This window comes from Danio rerio, chromosome 5, assembly GCF_049306965.1.
Source record: "Danio rerio strain Tuebingen ecotype United States chromosome 5, GRCz12tu, whole genome shotgun sequence".
Taxonomy (NCBI): domain Eukaryota; kingdom Metazoa; phylum Chordata; class Actinopteri; order Cypriniformes; family Danionidae; genus Danio; species Danio rerio.
In genome coordinates, this window is record NC_133180.1 from 6,177,417 (window position 1) to 6,198,367 (window position 20,951).

Here is a 20,951-nt window from a genome sequence, read left to right on the forward strand (position 1 = left end):
AAAATTCTAGGTGCTGCTTAATATGAAGCAGCTCTCTTTTTAATTAAAGCCGTTCCTCAAAGTACATTTAATAGACCGTGGATAATCCACAGTCCTGTGTGTACTGCCATTCTACTCTGCACTATTAGTTCCTCTTTAAGTTTGTGCCAAATAATAATATAATATAATATAATATAATATAATATAATATAATATAATATAATATAATATAATATAATATAATATAATATAATATAATTCCTGGTCATACCAATAAAAATACACTTTTTTTTTTGATAAAATGAAATATAGTACCATATTTCTTTAGCCAAAACTTCAACATTTTTGCGGGACAATGTTGGTCATTTTTGCATAGGAAAGAATATTAAACTCTGCAGTAAATAAGTACAGAATTCTGTAGTTTTTTCAAAATAAATAGAAGATTTCTCTCTTTCGTCATGAGCAATCAACGAATATCAAAAGAGAATTTGCTACAAAGTAACAGAAGGGCAGTAATTGCTAGTGAAGCATAAAAGAACAAACCTGGGACTCGATGAACAAACAATGTGAATTACTCACTCAACATCTGATGGGCAATATTCCAACATTGAATAATACTGACCTTGCAGACATGAATACGTCTTTTTTTTTTCTTTCAATTAACAAAATACATATCTACAAACATGTATAACAAATAAGCTTGATATATTTAGATATGTCCTATAGTGAGATCTATGCTTTAAAGTATAAAAAGGTGCACTTGTTTTAAATAATGTCATCTAGGAGATGTGGGTTCGCTACCCAGTCCAAAGTTCGTGGCTCAGAGGCTGCCATTATCATGCACATAAACTGCTTGCCGGTCCTTTTATCAATAGGGTAAATAGTAGTTGGCGTGAACCTCCTGTTGTTCTCAACAAACTCACAGAGCTTTTGATAGACATTGGGATACTCGTGGCGAAGAAACACCCCACGTATCCTCAACTCCCGCTGAATGTTGATGAAGCAGATCTCCCTGGCTTTCCTTCCTTCCTCGCCTTCCTTGTCAATGTCAGCCATACCTGGTGGAGGGGTCAGGATCAAAGTCTCCATGTCACTTTCCTTCCGATGGACTTTTTTTTCTGGGCTGTATGAGGCGAGAGCAACCTTGGCAAATTTCCTGACGGTTGGGGCTTGGACCCTTGGCGATGGTCCGTCAGGCACTTGATCACCAACAGCAATGGATACATTCAAGAGAAAACATTCATTTGGGTCATATTCCTTCCCCGCCTCTTGGAGCTCCTTGCAATATTCCCCAAGGTTATCCTTGAAGCTCTCCAGCTCGCGGAGAGATAGGTATGTTGGTGACATGAGCAGACTTTCCAGTCCAAATTGAAGGAAATTTGTGGATGAACCTGGATTTGGGAATCCCAAAAACAAGACCCCCCTGCCCCGAGACAGGTATCCCACTTTGGCTATACGGGAGAAAGCTTTGTGGACCTCTGTGGTTTCTCGACAGTGCTTAATAATGTGGCGACACACGCTTCCGATTCTCCCATACAGGCAACTCTCTTTGTGGATATCCCAGTCCTCACGGCGGCAATTGCGAGAGCAGTAGTAGGTATAGCAGCTGTGGCAGGATTTAAAGTAGAGGCAGGCATTAAACAAGGTCTCAGTCCGACGGCATTTATTGTTTGAACACATCATTGTGTCGTCCTCATCTGGACTCTGGTCAGGGGAGCACTCCTCTGTACTTCTCAGCCCATCACAACTCCCATCGGTGTCTCTTAGTGTGTCAGGATCTATCTTTATTGACGTGGGTTGTTTGTCAAGGGGCATGCCGCTTTCAGAACCTGGAGTCGAATCTTTTCTTGCTGAAGATACCGCTTCTTCTTCATCAATCAGCTTTTTGAGTTGATCAAGCAAATCTTCGCTGGTCCTCCTAGCTGGAGGTTTGTAATCGATGACAAGGTCAGCTAAAAGCTCGTCGAGTTGCTCTAAGCTTTGCTGTAGGGATGTGCTGCTGTGCGTTTTCTCTTTGGTAGACTCTCCAGAGCGGGATTTTGCGTCACGTTGAGGTGCTTCTTGATTTTGGGCACTTTTTGAATCTAGCACATCCCAACTTGCAGAGCGTGCTTCTGGTTTGCCAAGATTGCCCTGTCTGATATCATTGTCCGTGATTGTAATTTCAGGTGTGACAAACCACAGTTTACTTGAGGAGCTCATGGCCTCGGTTGGACTTTTGTCAATCAAAGAGTTTTCTGATAATGACAGTGCAGCGTAACGCCTTGGTGAGCTGGAAAGGTTGACAACCACAGGTTTTGGTCTTTCGCTTGAAGTTTGTGCCCCTTGACAAAGGAGATTCTCATCACTTTTCCCTCGAGGTACAGGCTGCTCCCGTTCTACGTGGGTATCTAAGATGTTATCCCAAGATCTTGAATACGATCTTGGGTCTGTTACGGTTTTTGCTGGCTCCATACATGGATTGGCATACCAAGTTGTGAGCTTTGGCTCTTGCCTAGCTCTTGTGGGAGTAATCTGTGAGACATAAGAGGACGGGTAATGGCTAGAGTAGCCAGAAACATCTGAGCCGTACCAGTCCTCAGATTGTGGCTGCACAACACGGGCATGTCGTCTTCCTTCAGTGTAATATGCCTTGGCTGGAATATGATGCTCCATTTGTGGAGTGTAGGGGTCAGCCATGTAGAAGATCCGAGGAGGGGCTGTTTGAATCTGATATGTCCTTGGGTCATCGCCATATAAAGTCCTTCCTGGAGGTGTCTGAATTATATACGCCCCTGGTTCACTTGCAGCATAGGATTTCGCATACACATGTTGTCCAGAGTAATGGTAGGGGTCGACTTCTGTATAATATGGCCGGGTTGGTACAGTATGAACAATGTGAGTCCTTGGATCCTGTACATATTGTACCTTAGGTGAGTAGGGTTGGCTAGGAATGCTGTATCGGTCATCTTGATAATAAGTCCTTGATGGCGCTGAAGATCCATACTTCCCTAAGTCCTCTGCATAGAAGAATTTAGTTGGCACATTGGGGCTTGAATGAGCCCTTCGTTCCCGTCCATAGTGTTCCCTTGGCTCCCGTGGTGAGACCACCTTTTGTAAAGGGATCTCCATAGGCTGCATGTAGCTATTTGGCATACTTTGGGAATACTGGTACGCCTGCCTGTATTCTCCCATGTAGGATTCAGTTGGAGTTGGAGTTCTTGAAGTGGAGAAATGGCGAGGCACTGTCAGACTCCTACTGCCACTGCCTGGATACTTCTGCCAAGGTATGTCCACTTGGGGTGTAGCTGCCTTTCGGCCACCTTGCTGCATGGCCGACTCATCTGGTTTGATGTCTACCCGGCACCGAACATGAGGACTAGTGGCAGGCTTTTCTGGCCTTCCTTCATCATAACCTTCAGGCACATATACAGGGGAATACCTGCTTGTATCACTCCTTTGCGGCTGCAGTTTGACAGGGTGTACTTCGTTTACATGTGCTCGCGTGGCACCATAGGAAGACTCTCTTCTTGGGGAAACTTCTGGCCTTGGCTGACTGTTTCTGTGTGCCCTTTGAGCCTCCCGACCCCTTCTTGCCACTGGCGGGGAAGCATCAAAAGATACAGGAGTTAGGCTGGTCTGAACCCGTGAGGCACTTCTAGATCTAGTCCTCCGCTTTTGTTCCGTCACCGCAATTTCAGCAGGCATCTCAGCAGCCGTTGGCTGTGAGGTGAGACGGTAGCTAAATATGTCTGGGGAAGAAAACCGGTGGAGTCCATGCCCTTGTTGGCGACCTAAGGCGTTCCAGGCAACCTCTGGATTGGCCGCGTATCTTTCAGCCCTTCTGTATGGGTACTCCATTGCTATTGTATGATATCGGAGTTTGTCCATAGACTCAGTGTCAAAGCTACGGCAGTGCCTCTTTTTGTTTTTGCTTTTTTTTCGAGTGTTCTCCAGTTTGCTGACAGATGGGGAATCACATTGTTTTGAGGGATGACAGGCTTTGGAGTGGGTTGAGAGGGAACTCACTTTGACATCTTGATACACAGTTGATACTAGTATGTCAGGTGGATCTGTGCGTGTCATCTTAATGAGACTCTTCTTATTTTCCCCATTAAATTTGTTTAGGTTAAGGTTCCCTGTAAGAGAGCAAGAAAACATAACAAGATTAGTTTTACTTTATATTTAGTACAGCTGCTGGACTTTGTGATATAAAGCATGAATACAAACAGTGTTTTTGGGAGCAGGTTTCGTAAATAAAAAAACGGCAATAGATCTTTTATTCATTAATTTATTTTCTTTTCAGCTTAATGCCTTAAATAATCTGGGATCGCCACAGGGAAATTAACCGCCAACTTATCCAGCATATGTTTCACGCAGCAGATGCCCTTCCAGCTGCAACCCATCAATGGGAAACATCCTTACACACTTATTCACAAACATACACTACGGACAATTTAGCTTACCCAATTCACCTGTACCACATGTTGTTGGACTTGTGGGGGAAACCAGAGCACCTGGAGGAAACCCACACGAACACATGCAAACTCCACACAGAAATTCCAACTGACCCAGCTGGGGCCCGAACCAGCGACCTTCTTGCTTTGGACAATTTTGTTACCCACTGCACCACTGTGAAGCCCCAGTACATCTTTTATATAATCTGACTTTAATTTCATAAACAATATCTGCACAATAATCAGTATTCTTGAGCCTTATGCTCTTTATCATTGTTGGATACTCATTGCATGTACAACATCACCTTGGGGAGTAAGTTGTCAAGCCAAGTTTCAGCGCAAATGTACCTGGCAAATAAACTCGATTCTGATTCTGAATGGCTTCAACTGTATTGTGTTGTTCAGCAAAATCTGTTGGCAGGATGTATGCAAGTAAATTGGAGGTGGTTGCCAGAGAAAGATGTTTCCCCTGGCAACAACATCCTCTCATAACAACCCATTGCAGCACACACAGTGTAAGGACTCAACAGAAACTGGATCCCTAATACAAAAAAAATAAATAAATCCTCCTATTCACCTTTGAAATATCTCGGAATGGTAAATCATTTAAGAACACTTACGTAATTCTAAACCTTTTTATCTCTTATGCTTGGTTTCAGATTCAGCTTGCAGCAGTTCAGATCTGCTGGCTGGAGGCAGGACAGAAATAGTGTCTCGAGTCTAAATTGGGCTCTTTGAAGGCTTTTAGACAACTTGTCATTCCCACAAACCTTATGCAAAACAAGTGTTCTCATTTGTCAAGAAACATCTTGTACAAACTCCCTGTGGTGGTGTAGAGGACACAACTGAAATAATGCACCATTTAAAAGAATAGTTAACCCAAAAATTAAAACGACAGCATCATTTAATCACTCTTAAGCTATTCTCTGTGTATATGTTTTTTTGTCTGTCAGACAAACACAGTAATTTAAACTTATAATGGCTTTTCCATAGGGTTACTCTGATCAGGATTTTTGCTGCTGATACCAAGTACAGATTCCTTAATCATGGTAAACAGTCGATACTGAGTACCGATTCTAATGCTTCAAGCTTTATAACGCATAAAGTACATTTTCCCTCCAAGTATGATACTTAACAGAAGATCTCGCCTTACCTAAAGAAATAAATTAAAGATGCTGCATATAATACACACCTCTTAAATCACGTCTCTTAAAACCATTTAGGTGTGAACATGTCATAGCCAGAAGCAGCTTTGAAGAAAATAATTAATTCATTCATTTTACTTCGGCTTAGTCCCTTATTTATCAGGGCTCGCCACAGCGAATGAACAGCCACAGAAAATAATATAACACAAATATAAAAATTGGTAAAAAAAAATTACAAACAATGCAATGGAAATGATGGACAACTATCCAACACAATGGACAGCACATTGAACACATTTCAGCAGTGGTCAGAAACATGTAAATAACTCATGAAAGAATACAGTTTTGTTAAAGCCAAGCACACCATTGTTTTTCTTGTGAAATTCTCAATAAGTTTGATGTGTCAAATGACCCTATTCCTAATTGAAAAACAAAAGTTGGATCCAAAATGGCCGACTTAAAAATGGCCGACTTCAAAATGGCCACCATGGTCACCACCCATCTTGAAAAGTTTGCCCCCTCACATATACTAATGAGCCACAAACAGGATGTTAATATCACCAACCATTCCTAGTTTATTAAGGTGTATCCATATAAATGGCCCACCCTGTAGTTAAAAAAGGTAAAATATTTTTGTAACCAAATTACATTGATCTGCTTCATAAGACATGTGTTGACCCCCTGGTGTTGTATGGGTTAGTTGTCCAATGTATTTATGCACTTTTGGAAGCTTCAAAATAAAAGTCACTACCCAACATCCTTATACAGCATTGAAGAGCCAGAATAAAATGTAAAGCTATTTCGACTGCATTCATCTCACAAGAAAAATTATTTTTTGGGTTAACTATTCCTTTTAAGGGGAAATAAAGCACTCAGTCAACTTTAAATTATTTTGTACATTGGATTCTACTTGTGAAAATATATTAAACAAACTCGATTAATGTAAGCATTTAGAAGAAAACTGCATGTTTTACTTTAGCTTTTAGACCTAAGGCGCTGCCATTTTAGAATAATAATAATAATAATAATAATACATTTTATTCACAATGCGCTTTTCTAAGACCCAAAGCGCTACAACAACAACAACAACAACAACAACAACAACAACAACAACAACAACAACAACAGAGAAATGAAACATGTAATAAAATACAATACATAAGAAAGTCTAAAATGTAAGCACAGAATAATCAAGAATCTAAAAATGCAGTCTTAAAAAGATGAGTTTTTAGCATCTTCTTAAAACTAGCTTGTGTAGAACCATTTTTTACAGAATAAGGGAGAGCATTCCATAACCTGCAGCAACAGAGAAGGCTCTCTCCCCCATTGATTTTAGTCTACAGGGTGGCAGTTGAAGGGTGAGAGTATCAGCAGACCGCAGGGAACAAGAAGGTGTGTACTGAAAGACAGTGTCTTTATATTATAGATATTGGAAGGAACAATACAATCTAGAGCTTTATATGCAAGTGTGAGTGTTTTAAAAACTTTATGGGACTGAGCTGGGAGCGAATGCAAGCTATAAAGCCGATGTTTCTGACGTCACGGGGTTGGTTCTGTTTCCTCAGCTGAACAGATACAGTGGAGATAAAGGACTGAACACGGAGAGTGAACAGCCTAATTTAACCCAATGCGTCAAGTTGTGGATGTGGAGCTGCTGCAAATACAAGCATCAGATGTGTGTCTAATATAAAAGTATATATATTTATTTTATTTTTTCCCTTTTAATTACTGATCATTTGACGCGATTTGATTCACTCTCCGTATTACGCTGCTTGACTGCCTGTCTGGGTTTCAACCATGGTAGTAACAAACTGAACACGGAGACTGGACAGCCTAAATTAACCCAATGCATGAAGTCGCTGACGTGCGTCGCAGAGCTAGTGCAAGTACCACAAATACAAGCATTTACGTTGTGCCTTAAGTTGTGTATTTTTCTTTAGTTAATACCTTTCGTTTGATACGCTGTGGTCCAGTCTCTCATGCTGCTCCAGCACTGCCTGACGAGGGGATTTACATTGAGACTAATGCAACAAATAAAACGATACATGACTTCACACTTTACTAAATCACATCTTTGTGGATTATGTCAAGACATATTCCCTTTTCAAATCGATCAACTAGATCTCTCAACATATATGAAGGACTTAAAAACCTGCCATGTAAAAAAACGTGCCGATCTTAGTTTGGTTTGAACGCGAAAAGAGGTGAGCAGCTGAAATAGTGAAAAGTGAAAGTACCCGCCCCCATTACTTCAGTAGCAGACCTTGTTGAAGCCAATACAGTCAGGCAGCATAATACAGAGTGGACTAAAGTGCTTCAAATGATCAAAAATTAAAAGGGAAAAAGAAAAATAGAATAAATATATTTTTTATATTAAACACACATCTGATGTTTATATTTGCAGCAGCTACACATCCACAATTTCACACATTGGGTTAAATTAGTCACCATGTTCAGTCATTTACTTCCACTGTATCTGTTCAGATGAGGGAACAGAACCAACCCCGAGATGTCAGACGCAGCGATATTCCAAGATGGTGGAGGCCTAGGTCTAAAATCTATAGTAAAACATGCCGTTTTCTTCAAAATGGTTACATTAATCGAGTTAGTAATATATATTTCCATCGAAGTGGGAACCAATTTACTAAATGATGTAATATTGCCACAGCCATATCACCCTGGAGCCCAAGACCAGTTACTCACTGAAGCTAAGCAGGGCTGAGCCTGGTCAGTACCTGGATGGGAGACCACATGGGAAAACTAGGTTGCTGTTGGAAGTGGTGTTAGTGAGGCCAGCAGGGGGCACTTAACTTGTGGTCTTTGTGAGTCCTAATGCCACAGTAAAAGTAAAGGGGACACTACACTGTCAGTGGGCACCGTCTTTCGGATGAGATGTTAAACCGAGGTCCTGACTCTCTGTGGTCATTAAAAATCCCATGGCACTTCTCGTAAAAGAGCAGGGGTGTAACCCCGGTGTCCTGGCCAAAGTCCTTCAATCGGCCCTTGCGATCATGGCCTCCCAATCATCCTCATCCACCTAATTGGCTCTATCACTGTCTCTCCACTCCACCAATAGCTGGTGTGTGGTGAGCGCGTGGCAGCCGTCGCATCATCCAAGTGGACGCTGCACACTGGTGGTGATGTGGAGAGACCCCCCCCCCCCCCTCATGACTGTGAAGCGCTTTGGGTGTATGGCCATACACAATAAATGCGCTATATAAATACACATTACATTACAACTTGACTAAGTGCTTCATTTCCCCTTTAAGGTACAAATCACATACAAAAACACTACATGGATTTTTTAATTCACATTTAGTTCCACCTCATGAATGTCTATTTTCTTTGGAAAAGGAGATTAAATGTAATTCAGCACCTCCTACATCTTCCCTACAGCTACGTTTATCAGATTGAGAAAAACACGTCATGTTTCCAATGACAGACATTATGTAAAGAAGGGACTACAAACATTACTATTCCCAGACGCTGTTTACTCACAGCGTGTTTGTCTGGCAGCTTTTCACATTGCCTCACACAGCCGAGAACAACCGCATGTGTATTATACACCCGCTGTCTACCAACATACACTCAGCCAACAGACTCATGCGTGCCATATAATGTCTTATTCCCTGTAAAACAACACATTTGGAAAGGCTTCATTTGCTCCTGACAACAGTCCATGAATTTTGTAGGATAAATAAGAGACAGATGGTTCTCTTGGTTTGTTTGGTCTGGACCAAAATTAAAAAGCATACTATTAGTTTTGGTTAACTTAGCATTTAATTTTTAAAGGAATAATTCACCCAGAAATGAAAATTCAACCACCATTTCACAAGCATGGACCACGCTTACACCGTGAGCTAGACTTTATAGTAGGGATGAAAAGGGGTGGTAAGGGAAAAGTGGGATGAAGTAGCATGGAAGTACAAGGATACACAGTGAACAAGTAGGTAGGTTGTCCTACACTGATGTCGAGAGTAGTATTTTGGTAGAGTAATTAGACCCCTAGATTCAACCTAGGATGGAAGAGAGGGTTGTAAGAATTGTTAACAGGAAACAAGGAAATAGAGAAAGGTAGTGTGGGTTTGAGAGAATGTGAAGAGCAGTGCTACAGGGCTGGTCTGCCTTAAATAAGTTTTAGGGAGTAGGTGAGGCAAAGTAAGGCGCAGTCACACTGCCGAAGCTTTGTTAAAGGGTCACGAAACTCCAAAACACATGTTTTGAGCTGTTGACAGTCGTATATGTGTCCTACACTGCTAAAAACACTATTAGGACACCTATATTTCACTGAAAAGTGTAAATTGGTTGTTTTTGCGTTATTTCAAGCAAATCCGTACTTCCGGTTTAAAACAAATTTTTGAAGCTGCGTCACGGTCATGACATAATAGCGTGTATTCCAGCGTGCAGACTGGACGTCTGTGCCAGAGTGTGTCTTATTACGTCTTACAGTGTGATGCATTAATGCATGAGTAAGGCTTGGTTCAAACCAATCAGCGTGCTCTATTGTGCAACTTCATTATTATTCATTACTGTCACTGTGTTTACACCACAGAGACGCCACGTTGTGTTGGCAAAACAAGCGTGAAGTGTTGCTTTTATAGTTTGCTGCAGTTAAGTTTTGTTTTCATTTTCTCTCTGTGAGAGCGCAGCTGGAGTCACGTGTGGATTAACAGTGTACGCGACGCTCGACAACAATAACTTACGTGTCTAAGGAGGATTATTGTTTACCTGAGAGCTGTTCTCATCTGCAAACGCTGAGATCCGGATTCGCTTGTAGTCTCCTCTTAATAAAGATGCGGCTCTAGTTGCTGGTGATTGTCCTGTCTCTACAGATTTGGTAAGTGAGCGACCAGTGCTCTTTGTTTATTCAGTTTGTTCGTATCGAATTAAGTTAACTATTGCACTGAGTGCAAACATGTTAGCACCGCATTTAGTGACCGGAATAACACACTTTCTGACGCTACCTGCTGTGTGCATCTAAGTTTCCGGGAAATGCGGAGTTTTTTTTTCTCTCATTCGCCGTGCGGTATCAAACATTGCATGAAAAATACACGCTTAGAGCAGATCCTCGAATCAAATATCGCGTTTGTCGCGAGGGGCATGAATGAATTCCCTGAATGAAAGAGCCAAACTGCAGTTAAAGTCCAACATTTAATAATTTGGCAAATAATTCGACTACACATGTCCATGTAGGTTAAACACCATCACTTTCTCCCGTGTGTATTTTGACTGAAACTCGCGCGTGCCCAAATAGACACTCTCACACCCTCCCACTTTAGTTCCTCCGACACTCCCCCCTAAACAGAGCTGGACACGCCCACTTTTCTGACTTTTTCCAAAGTAGAGGTGTGAAAACACCCTGCTGAAACGAGGGGGTTTCATGGCCCTTTAACAAGTTAACTCCATTTACTCACTCTTGACTTTTACCAAAACATATTTGAGTTTTATTCTTCAGTCAAACACAAAAGAGGATCATCTGAAGAATGCTGGTTGCTGACACCAATTGACTTCAATTGTAATTTTTTTTCCTTCTATGGAAAACAATGGGTGCCAATTAGGTCATTTTAATTTTTGCATGAACTATCAATTTTTTCTCATATTACATATTGTCTTACTAGTTGGTCACATGCTAGTAAAACAGTTTTAAAATCAGTTTAATCACTTTATAAACAGGCACTGAAAGTATTTGATCAAAAGTCTATTAGGTATCATCATTGTAATATAATACAAAAACATTATTTATTGAGCTTTGATAGTATGAAATATTTGGCTGATGCTTGTATGATTTTTAAAATTTGAAATGGAAATGCTCCACCTCCATTATGTGAGTTTGTGACACACAAGAGCAATAATGGTCAAGCAACACGATCTGTTACCAGGGTGTACTGTGCTGTGCAGTTTAGACGTACAACTTTTGCACGATCAGTCTTCTCAGTTAGAGTCATTATTGGAACACACTTTTGCTTGACTTAAGAGATGTTACAAATTATTCAACTTTTAAATACAAGTTAAAGAAATGGCTAAAAGCAAATCAAGTTTGTAATCATGTTTAATTCTTTTGTCTAACATTTTAGGAAATTCTTACTTTTTTTTCTTTTTGTCATATGTAACTTTACTGTTTTTGTATGTGTAATGACGTGCTTTTTTATTTTAGGTTGACTTTTAAAATCTGGCTGGGGGCAACAGATGAAAATTAGCCCTTGTGGCTAACTCTGGCTTATTTACAGTTTTACTGTTGATTAATGAGCATTGTCCTTGTTAAATAAAATCAATTCAAATCTAAAACTGAAACAGAACCCAAAACTCGAAAAGCCCATGCATTATTTTGTATTTGTGTTTCATACAGTATATCTATTATGCTTGCGACACTTTAAATATATGCTAATGCACAAAATTATATAAAAATACATAAAATATGCTGCAAAATAATTGGAAAAATGTACACCAGTCTCCAACGATGTTATTTTTGAATCACTGAGATAATATGTAAACTCAGTACAGTAGATTGAACTACTGACTGATTCCCTAATAACATTTATTATGTGTCTTCAAGAGGCTGCTGAGCTTTGAAACCTAGAAATAAGCATACACAAACACAATCAATGACCCAACACAAAACGATTAAGTTAACTTAATTGTTTCTACAAATATGAGTGAGGCGAGGCCGTGGCGCGGTAGGTAGTGCTGTCGCCTCACAGCAAGAAGGTCGCTGGGTCGCTGGTTCAAACCTCGGCCCAGTTGGCATTTCTGTGTGGAGTTTGCATGTTCTCCCTGCCTTTGCGTGGGTTTCCTCCGGGTGCTCCGGTTTCCCCCACAGTCCAAAGACATGCGGTACAGGTGATTTGGGTAGGCTAAATTGTCCATAGTGTATGAGTGTGTGTGTGAATGAGTGTGTGGATGTTTCCCAGAGATGGGTTGCGGCTGGAAGGACATCCGCTGCGAAAAAAAAAATTGCTGGATAAGTTGGCGGTTCATTCCGCTGTGGCGACCTCGGATCAATAAAGGGACTAAGCCAACAAGAAAATGAATGAATGAATGAATTATGAGTGAATTGAACATAAAACAATTAAGCTTCCCCCCCCCCCCCACACACACACACACACACACCAACAAAGGTTTATTTGAACTACTTACTTTTTAAATAAGTAGTTCAAACAAACATTCATTTATTCATCTTCCTTCAGCTTAGTCCCTTTATTCATCAAGGGGTCGCCACAGCGGAATGAACCGCCAACTTATCCAGCAAATGCTTTGCACAGCGGATGCCCTTCCAGCCGCAACTCATCACTGTGAAAGTTTGAACAAGCAACAAAATAATTTTTGGAGTGTAGCCAAGTAAAATGACACAACAGTGATGATCTAATCTGCGTACATCATCTTTTTCTTTTTTCTCAGTCTTTTTGAGTAATTAATTATTGATGGACACGGGTCATTTCTTGATGCAGTTTTAATTATTCATCTGACAGAATGAGAGAATATTACACTGACTAAAGTCTTACATTACAATATATTCCCCTAAAAGAAAAACAAAATGATGAAAAGAACAGTTGTCTTGTTTACAGTACTAACATCAAATCATTTTCTGACACAAAACACTAACTTGAGTTAGTTAACAACATTTCTTAAGATATTAAGTCTTGATTCATGAAAAAATTATCAAAATTAAGTTTATGAAAAGAGTGGCACAGTGGTTAGCATTGTTGCCTCACAGCAAAAAAGTCGCTGGTTCGAATCCAGGCTGGGTCAGTTGGCATTTCTGTGTGGAGGTGCTCCATACAGGTGCTCCGGTTTCCCCCACAGTCCAAACACATGCACTATACAGTAGGTGAATTGGGCAAACAAAATTGGCCGCAGTGTATGAACGTGTGTGAATGCAAGAGTGTGTGTGACAGTTTTGTGTTTCTCCTTATTAGCAGCAGGTGTTTATCATCAGTGCTCAATTGTTGTTTAATTAATCCCTTCATTGACTCATTAACTTTAACTCTGCTGCTGAGTAACTTTTACTCATATTTAGGCTGCGGTCACACTGGACTTTTTTCTCCCCATAGACTTCCATTCATGCGAATGCGTCCGACCGGCAACGCAAGCTCATGCGTCAAGTTTCGCAGCTAGGGCACTGCAGTGCAAAGTTCAAGCTTAGTGAACTCTGACCTGCGAAACTGCATCACTTGACCGCGTGAGACCAATCGAGGATCAAAACATGACCTATCCGGACAGAAATTTAAAACATGGAGCAATCGCTTGCTTTTTTTAATGTCTAATCATCTTGTTTAATCCTGCCCCTTTTCACAGCACCACAAGACAGACCTTTTGCATTATCAAACTCTAGAGTGACCGCAGCTTTATAGAGGGACCAAATACTCTGTGAACTGTGTAAATTTTCTTCAGGGGGATTTTGCTGTGATTCTGTGGTGCATTTAGTGGTTCGAGTCCCGGCTGTGTCAGTTGGCATTTCTGTGTGGAGTTTGCATGTTCTCCCCGTGGGTTTTCTCCATGTGCTCCAGTTTCCCACACAGTCCAAATACATGCGCTATAGAGGAATTAAATGTGTATTAACTAGAAAAGAAGACCAAATTTTTTTTTGCAATGTTGAATTTTGCAATAGTTTTGTTATAAAGGCTAGCAGGAGCATTTGTTCAGCATCTTACTCGTTTAGCATGAAAATCACCAAACTTCAGCCAAAAAGACTCTCAGAGGAGACGAGACCTGACCTTTGAGCCTGTTCTGATCTGGTAGTGTGAGAAAATCTGAGTTTCATTCAGCTGTAAAACAGAGTGACGACCGGAATAAATGTTCAGACAAGCAAACGCTGCTCCTGCAAACTAAAATCTTCATTATCATGACTAAAGACACTCAGACTGAGCACAAACTAAAACAGCAGATAATAACTAGGAATTCAAAGATTTATATTAGGATTATATTAAAAATTTGGCATCAAAACAAGAAATTCTGAGTCTTGTCCACAGGAGTTCACAACAAGTCCACTTATTACATTTGATTAACAATGTAAAACTCAGAATCTGTGCAGTACATCCGCTTTATAATCTTTTAAAAATAAAGCATTAAAATATGTTATTTAAAAGATAATATTTAGATTAAGATTGATGCTTTAGATAACAAAACTATGTAATTGTAATAATGTCAAAAGTTATTATTATTATTATTATTATTTTAATATTCACGGGTGTGGTGAGAGGTGGTTGGTGAGGGAGAGCTGTGATTGGAGCTGCAGGAACTAGCCAAGGGTGTGACAAATATGCTATTGTATTTATCTATCTTATTTTAATTAAAACTACCAAAATAACTGAAATAATAAATTAAAACAACATAAAGTAGCAAGACTTACACTTTGTATTAGAAATTATGTCAAATTTAATAATAAAAAAACTATAAAAATATAAATATATACAGTGGGGAAAAAGGTATTGAATGCGTCATGGTTTTTTGTCTGGGGATAATATTTTTAAAGGAGCTGTTGACATGGAATTAAACCAGATTTTGGTAACAACTTAAACAATGCAGGCATGAAAATGAATCAAAAACAAACCAATAAAATCTGATATAATTATGTGTAATAACACTGGAATGACACACAGAGAAAGTACTGAACTACTGAATTAATACTTTATATGAACAGTGTTTTTGGTGATGGCATCTTAAAGACCCCTCTCATATGGAGAATGAAGTCACATGCATTGCTCAGGTGTGAGTATTTACTTACACTGAGGAGGGCAGCGGGGTTGCTGAAGAACTACTAAGAGATTTCAGTTGCTGTCTGGGCTTGCACTGCCGAGCTACACATCCCTTTCTTCATGTGTTCAATACATCCTCCATGCGCTATTTCATTTTATTACACAGAACTTCATTTGTAAACGAATCAATTTTGTTTTCTTTGCATATATCGATTTCTTTGTTACCAACATTTGGTGTCTTGCGTCTGTTCATGTTGGTGTTGTCTAAGCACTTGGCTGGGTGTTTACCTTGTGGCCGCGTGCTTTTGTTGTGTGCTTCAGTGTTGTGTTTTTAGTGATGTCTTGTGAACACGGGGTAAATGAGTTCTCTCATTGGCTGCGTGTTCTAGTCTTGTTTTTATGTGAGCGCATGGCTTGTTTTGTCTCTGTGTCATGTGCTCTCCCGTCTATTGTCTAGTCCCACCCTCCTTGTTAACCCTCCTTTATTAGGTTCACCTGTTTGTGTGTTAATTTACTTCTGTTTATATTCTCCTTATGTCTGCTGTCCTGTGCCAGTTCGTCATCTATACTCCCATGTGTTCCTGCTCCAGTCCTGTCTTGCCAGCCCAGCCAAGTTTGTTTACCCTTTTGTGTTATAGTTATGTTTTTTTTCCCCCTAGGGGTGGTTTTTGTTGACTTTTTGTTTTGTTTTTATTTCACAAAAGCCATGTTATGTTGCATTTGAGTCCTCACTCTCTCATCCTTCCCAACCCATGACAGCTGCAACCCATCACTGGGAAACACTGGGACAATTTAGCCTATACCCAATTCACCTATACCACATGTTTTTGGACTTGTAAGGGAAACCAGAGCACCTGGAGGAAACCCATGCCAACACGGGAGAACATGCAAACTCCACACAGAAACGGCAACTGAGCCAGCCGAGGCTCGAAACAGCAACCCTCTTGCTGTAAGACGAATGTGCTACTCACCACGCCACTGTGCTGCTTTAACTGTATGTATATATATATATATATATATATATATATATATATGTATGTGTGTGTGTGTGTGTATATATATATATATATATATATATATATATATATATATATATATATATATATATATATATATATATATATATATATATATATATTAGTTCTTTAATTTTATATATATATATATATATATATATATATATATATATATATATATATATATATATATATATATATATATATATATATATATATATACTTTTTATTTAAAAATTCAATTATAAATATTACAATTAAAAACTAAAAACCACTGGTAGACACCCCACCCCCCACCCCTAAAAAATGACAAAGCAATGCAAGATTAGTGTCAGATTTACAAAGATGCAAGTGAAAAGCAAGGCGTCCAGCTCAGACTCTTTAACACAGCAGTGATTATTTCTGCATGTGAAAGCCTCCGAGCTTCTTATCAGAGTCCTTCAGTCTTATCAATGGCAGCCTGGACTCAAAATATAAGCCATTAAACACCGCAGTCTTCAATAGACCTTTCCCTGCCAGTGCGCTTCATTCCCAGCAGAAACCCAGCGCTAATTCTGCATAATGAGCCCATTTGATATGGAGGACAATGAGGGTCTGGTGAAAGGCTTTGAAAACAAACAAAAAAAAATCCCAATTCAACCGGCGGAGCTGCAGAAATGCTGATCTGTGCATAAAACACTTGACATGAAGACAAAAGAAAAGAAGATGATTATAGGCCTGGGCTTTAACTCTGCAATGAGTCACAATCTGTGAAAAAAATCACAGATGAATGACAGACATCTTCAAAACAAACAGCTAGCAGCTGATGGGAAAGTTGTGATAGTGTTTGCTTTCATATTGTGAGGACTATCTGAGTGCATTATTAATGTAGGCGGGGCTTGATTTTGTCCATGATTGGATGGCTGTGGTCTCCTATTGGTGGATCTTATGTGATTGACAGGTTGACCTTGCCGCTTGCCATCAGAGAAGAGAGGGAGGGGTTAACAGAAAGCTATTTTAATTGACTATTAAATGGTTATGAAACCCCCTTTTTTCAGTTCAAGTCTACCTCAGAAATTAAAAAAAAAAAAAAAAAGCTCTGAGATGGGCGTGGAGCAGTGGAGGAGTGGGCATGGCCGACAGTGCAGGGGAAAAAGAGTGGAGCGAACCGTCAGTTAGCTCACAAAATGAGACACAAACCGTGAGGAGACCCATGATTTTATAGTTTACAAAGTTAAAATGCAAAGAAATAAACAGTAAGTAATTTATTTAATGTCCTGCTACATTTGTCATTCGTAATTTCATATACACTTAACCACAAATTGTTTTATTATTATAAAGATAATCATGTTTATATAAACACTATAAACGAGAAGGACTTCTCTCCTCCTCAATCCCCGGGTCTGAATGCTGACACACTGGATAGCAATGCAGTCTCTTGCCCTGTCTATTTCAACCATTAACCCTGCCGGTTATCTGGTGGATTTTAAACATGTGCGACACAGCAGTACGGACAAAGGCGAAGTGTCTCGATGGTAGCAAACTCAACTGATAAAAGACAACGCCATTCTCCAATTCTCATACAGCTCTCCCGACAAAAATGCTTGCTGCAAATCAACAGCTTTGCTGTATCGACCCTGACAACATCACAGGAATACAAACCCCGTGAATCATGGAAACAAACACATACAACCCGTGTCTCACCCAGTCATTGGGTCTCCGAGCTTGGCAGGTCTGCCTTGCCTTCGGAAAGCACGTGCGCTCATGAATAATTAAGAGGATAGGATAAGAAAACTCCACTATGATTAATAATGAGAAACTGACGCATCTTCACTCCACTAGCAGATTCTCGCTACGTCACCGATTTTGATCCGTCCATAAAATTATTTTAAACCCGGTAGATGAAATTAGCTGACAAAAGCTCAAAATAATCCAGTTTTTCCCACAATTAAAGCTAACAGGTGCTAACGTTATCTTAACTGATGCTCAACACACATCAATCTGTTAACATCTCAAAAAAAGTACTGGAGGGTTTCTTGAACCTTTCATGAAAGACTATCATGAAAGTGTCAAAACACAGCAAAAAATAAATAAATAAATTGATTTAAATAAATTTGAATATAAATGTGGGTGAGGCAGTGGCGCAGTAGGGAGTGCTGTCGCCTCACAGCAAGAAGGTCGCTGGTTTGAACCTCGGCTCAGTTGGCGTTTCTGTGTGGAGTTTGCATGTTCTCCCTGCCTTCGCGTGGGTTTCCTTCAGGTGCTCTAGTTTCCCCCACAGTCCAAAGACATGTGGTACAGGTGAATTGGGTAGGCTAAATTGTCCGTAGTGTATGAGTGTGTGTGTGTGTGGATGTGTGTGTGGATGCTTCCCAGAGATGGGTTGCGGCTGGAAGGGCATCCGCTGCGTAAAAACTTGCTGGATAAGTTGGCGGTTCATTCCGCTGTGGCGACCCCGAATTAATAAAGGAACTAAGCCGACAAGAAAATTAATGAATTAATTAATTAATTAATTAATCAAATTTGAATATAAATGTGGGCGAGGCAGTGGCGCAGTAGGCAGTGCTGTTGCCTCACAGCAAGAAGGTCGCTGGGTCGAACCTAGGCTCAGTTGGTGTTTCTGTGTGGAGTTTGCATGTTCTCCCTGCCATCGTCTGGGTTTCCTCAGGGTGCTCTGGTTTCCCCCACAGTCCAAAGACCTGTGGTACAGGTGAATTGGGTAGGCTAAATTGTCCGTAGTGTAAAAGTGTGTGTGTGAATGTGTGTGGATGTTTCCCAGAGATGGGATGCGGCTGGAAGGGCATTCGCTGCGTAAAAACTTGCTGGATAAGTTGGGGGTTCATTCCGCTGTGGCGACCCCGGATTAATAAGGGGACTAAGCCGACAAGAAAATGAATGAATGAATATAAATGTTATATTAATCATAAATGAATAACGATGACCCAAAACTGTGATAAGGATAACTCAAGTGATCTGATAGAAAAGGATCTGAACAAAAAGGACCTGATTGAAAATATAAAAATTTGCCTAAATAAAAATGATATATATAAGCTGAAACAGGGCAGTGCGGTGGTCCTGTGGGTTAGTGATGTCACCTCACAGCAAGATGGTTGCTGGTTCGAGCCTCAACTGGGTCAGTTGGCATTTTACTGCGGAGTTGCATGTTCTCCCCATGTTCTTGTGGGTTTCCTCTGGGTGCTCCAGTTTTCTCCACAGTCCAAACACATGCGCTATAGGTGAATTGAATAAGCTGAATTGTCCGTAGTGTATGTGTGTGAATGAGAGTGTATGGGTGTTACCCAGTGATGGGTTGCAGCTGGAAGGGCATCCGCTGCGTAAAACATATGCTGGATAAATTGGTGGTTCATTCCGTTGTGATGACCCCTGATGAACAAAGAGACTAAGCCGAAAAGAAAATGAATAAGCTAAAACCTGATTAACTTGTTAAAGTAACATGATGACAAATGTTCATTTATATTATTTAGGTTCATAACTTATTTAGGAAACTTATACAGAGTTCCTTAATTCCACAGTCTCATCAAATTTTTGAGTGATCTTTATTAATTTATGAATAATCTTAATGACTATGATTATCTCAGTGTCAGCTGCATTATGTAAATGATTCTCATAACTACGTGTGGATGGACATTTATTCATTCATTCATTCATTTTCTTGTCGGCTTAATCCCTGTTGCCACAGCAGAATGAACCGCCAACTTATCCAGCAAGTTTTTACACAGCGGATGCCCTTCCAGCCGCAACCCATCTCTGGGAAACATCCACACACACATTCACACACACACTCATACACTAAGGACAATTTAGCATACCCAATTCACCTGTACCACATGTCTTTAGACTGTGGGGGAAACCGGAGGAAACCCACGCGAAGGCAAGGAGAACATGCAAACTCCACACAGAAACGCCAACTGAGCCGAGGTTTGAACCAGCGACCTTCTTGCTGTGAGGCGACAGCACTGCCTACTGCACCACTGCCTCGCCTGGATGGACATTTAGCATTCAAATAACTAATGATGGAGTCACACCATGACAGTAGTTGCTCAGACGCTTGCAGTTAATGTTTTGTTCATATAATTGGTTATTTTATTTTTCATATATTGTTCTTCTGAAATTTTTACTCACCAAAGAATCAGGAAATATATCAAGGTTTTACAAAAAAATCCAGTCAGCACAGCAGTTTTCAACATTGCTAATTGTTAGGCATGTTTCTTCATAATAAAATCAGTATAGGCGACACAGTGGCTCAGTGGTTAGCACTGTCGCCTCACAGCAAGAAGGTTGATGGTTCGAGCCTCGGCTGGATCAGTTGCCGTTTTTGTGTGGATTTTGCATGTTCTCCCCGAGTTGGTGTGGGTTTCCTCTGGGTGCTCGGGTTTCCCCCACAGTCCAAAGACATGCGCTATAGTTGAATTGAATACACTAAATTGGCCGTAGTGTATGAGTGTGTGTGTGGGTGTTTCCCAGTACTGGGTTGCAGCTGGAAGGGCATCTGCTGTGTAAAACATATGCTGGATAAGATTTGGTGACCCCTGATAAATAAAGGATCTAAGCCGAAGGAAAATGAATAAATGTATAATGTTGTAAATAATGTTGTTTATTGCACAGATCGCCGAATAACTTCATACGATCTCAGTAGCTGTTTCCATCCAAAGAAAAAGCTAATTTTTAAAAAAATTTTATTCT

At 40.2% G+C, this 20,951-nt stretch overlaps 1 protein-coding gene across 2 annotated transcripts in view; it reads right to left on the bottom strand.

Moving 5' to 3' along the window:
• Positions 1–264: 264 nt before the first annotated feature.
• ajm1 (apical junction component 1 homolog) overlaps positions 265–20,951 on the bottom strand; it is a 32,425-nt gene continuing 11,738 nt past the window's right edge. Inside the window, exon 2 of one of the 2 annotated variants that reach the window (XM_009301153.5) lies at positions 265–4,097. In XM_009301153.5, the coding sequence (XP_009299428.1) occupies positions 745–4,044 (3,300 nt within the window). In that variant the 5' untranslated portion in view covers positions 4,045–4,097 and the 3' untranslated portion in view covers positions 265–744. The remainder of the gene's footprint in view (positions 4,098–20,951) is intronic. The other variant, XM_017356220.4, reaches the window with a different exon arrangement.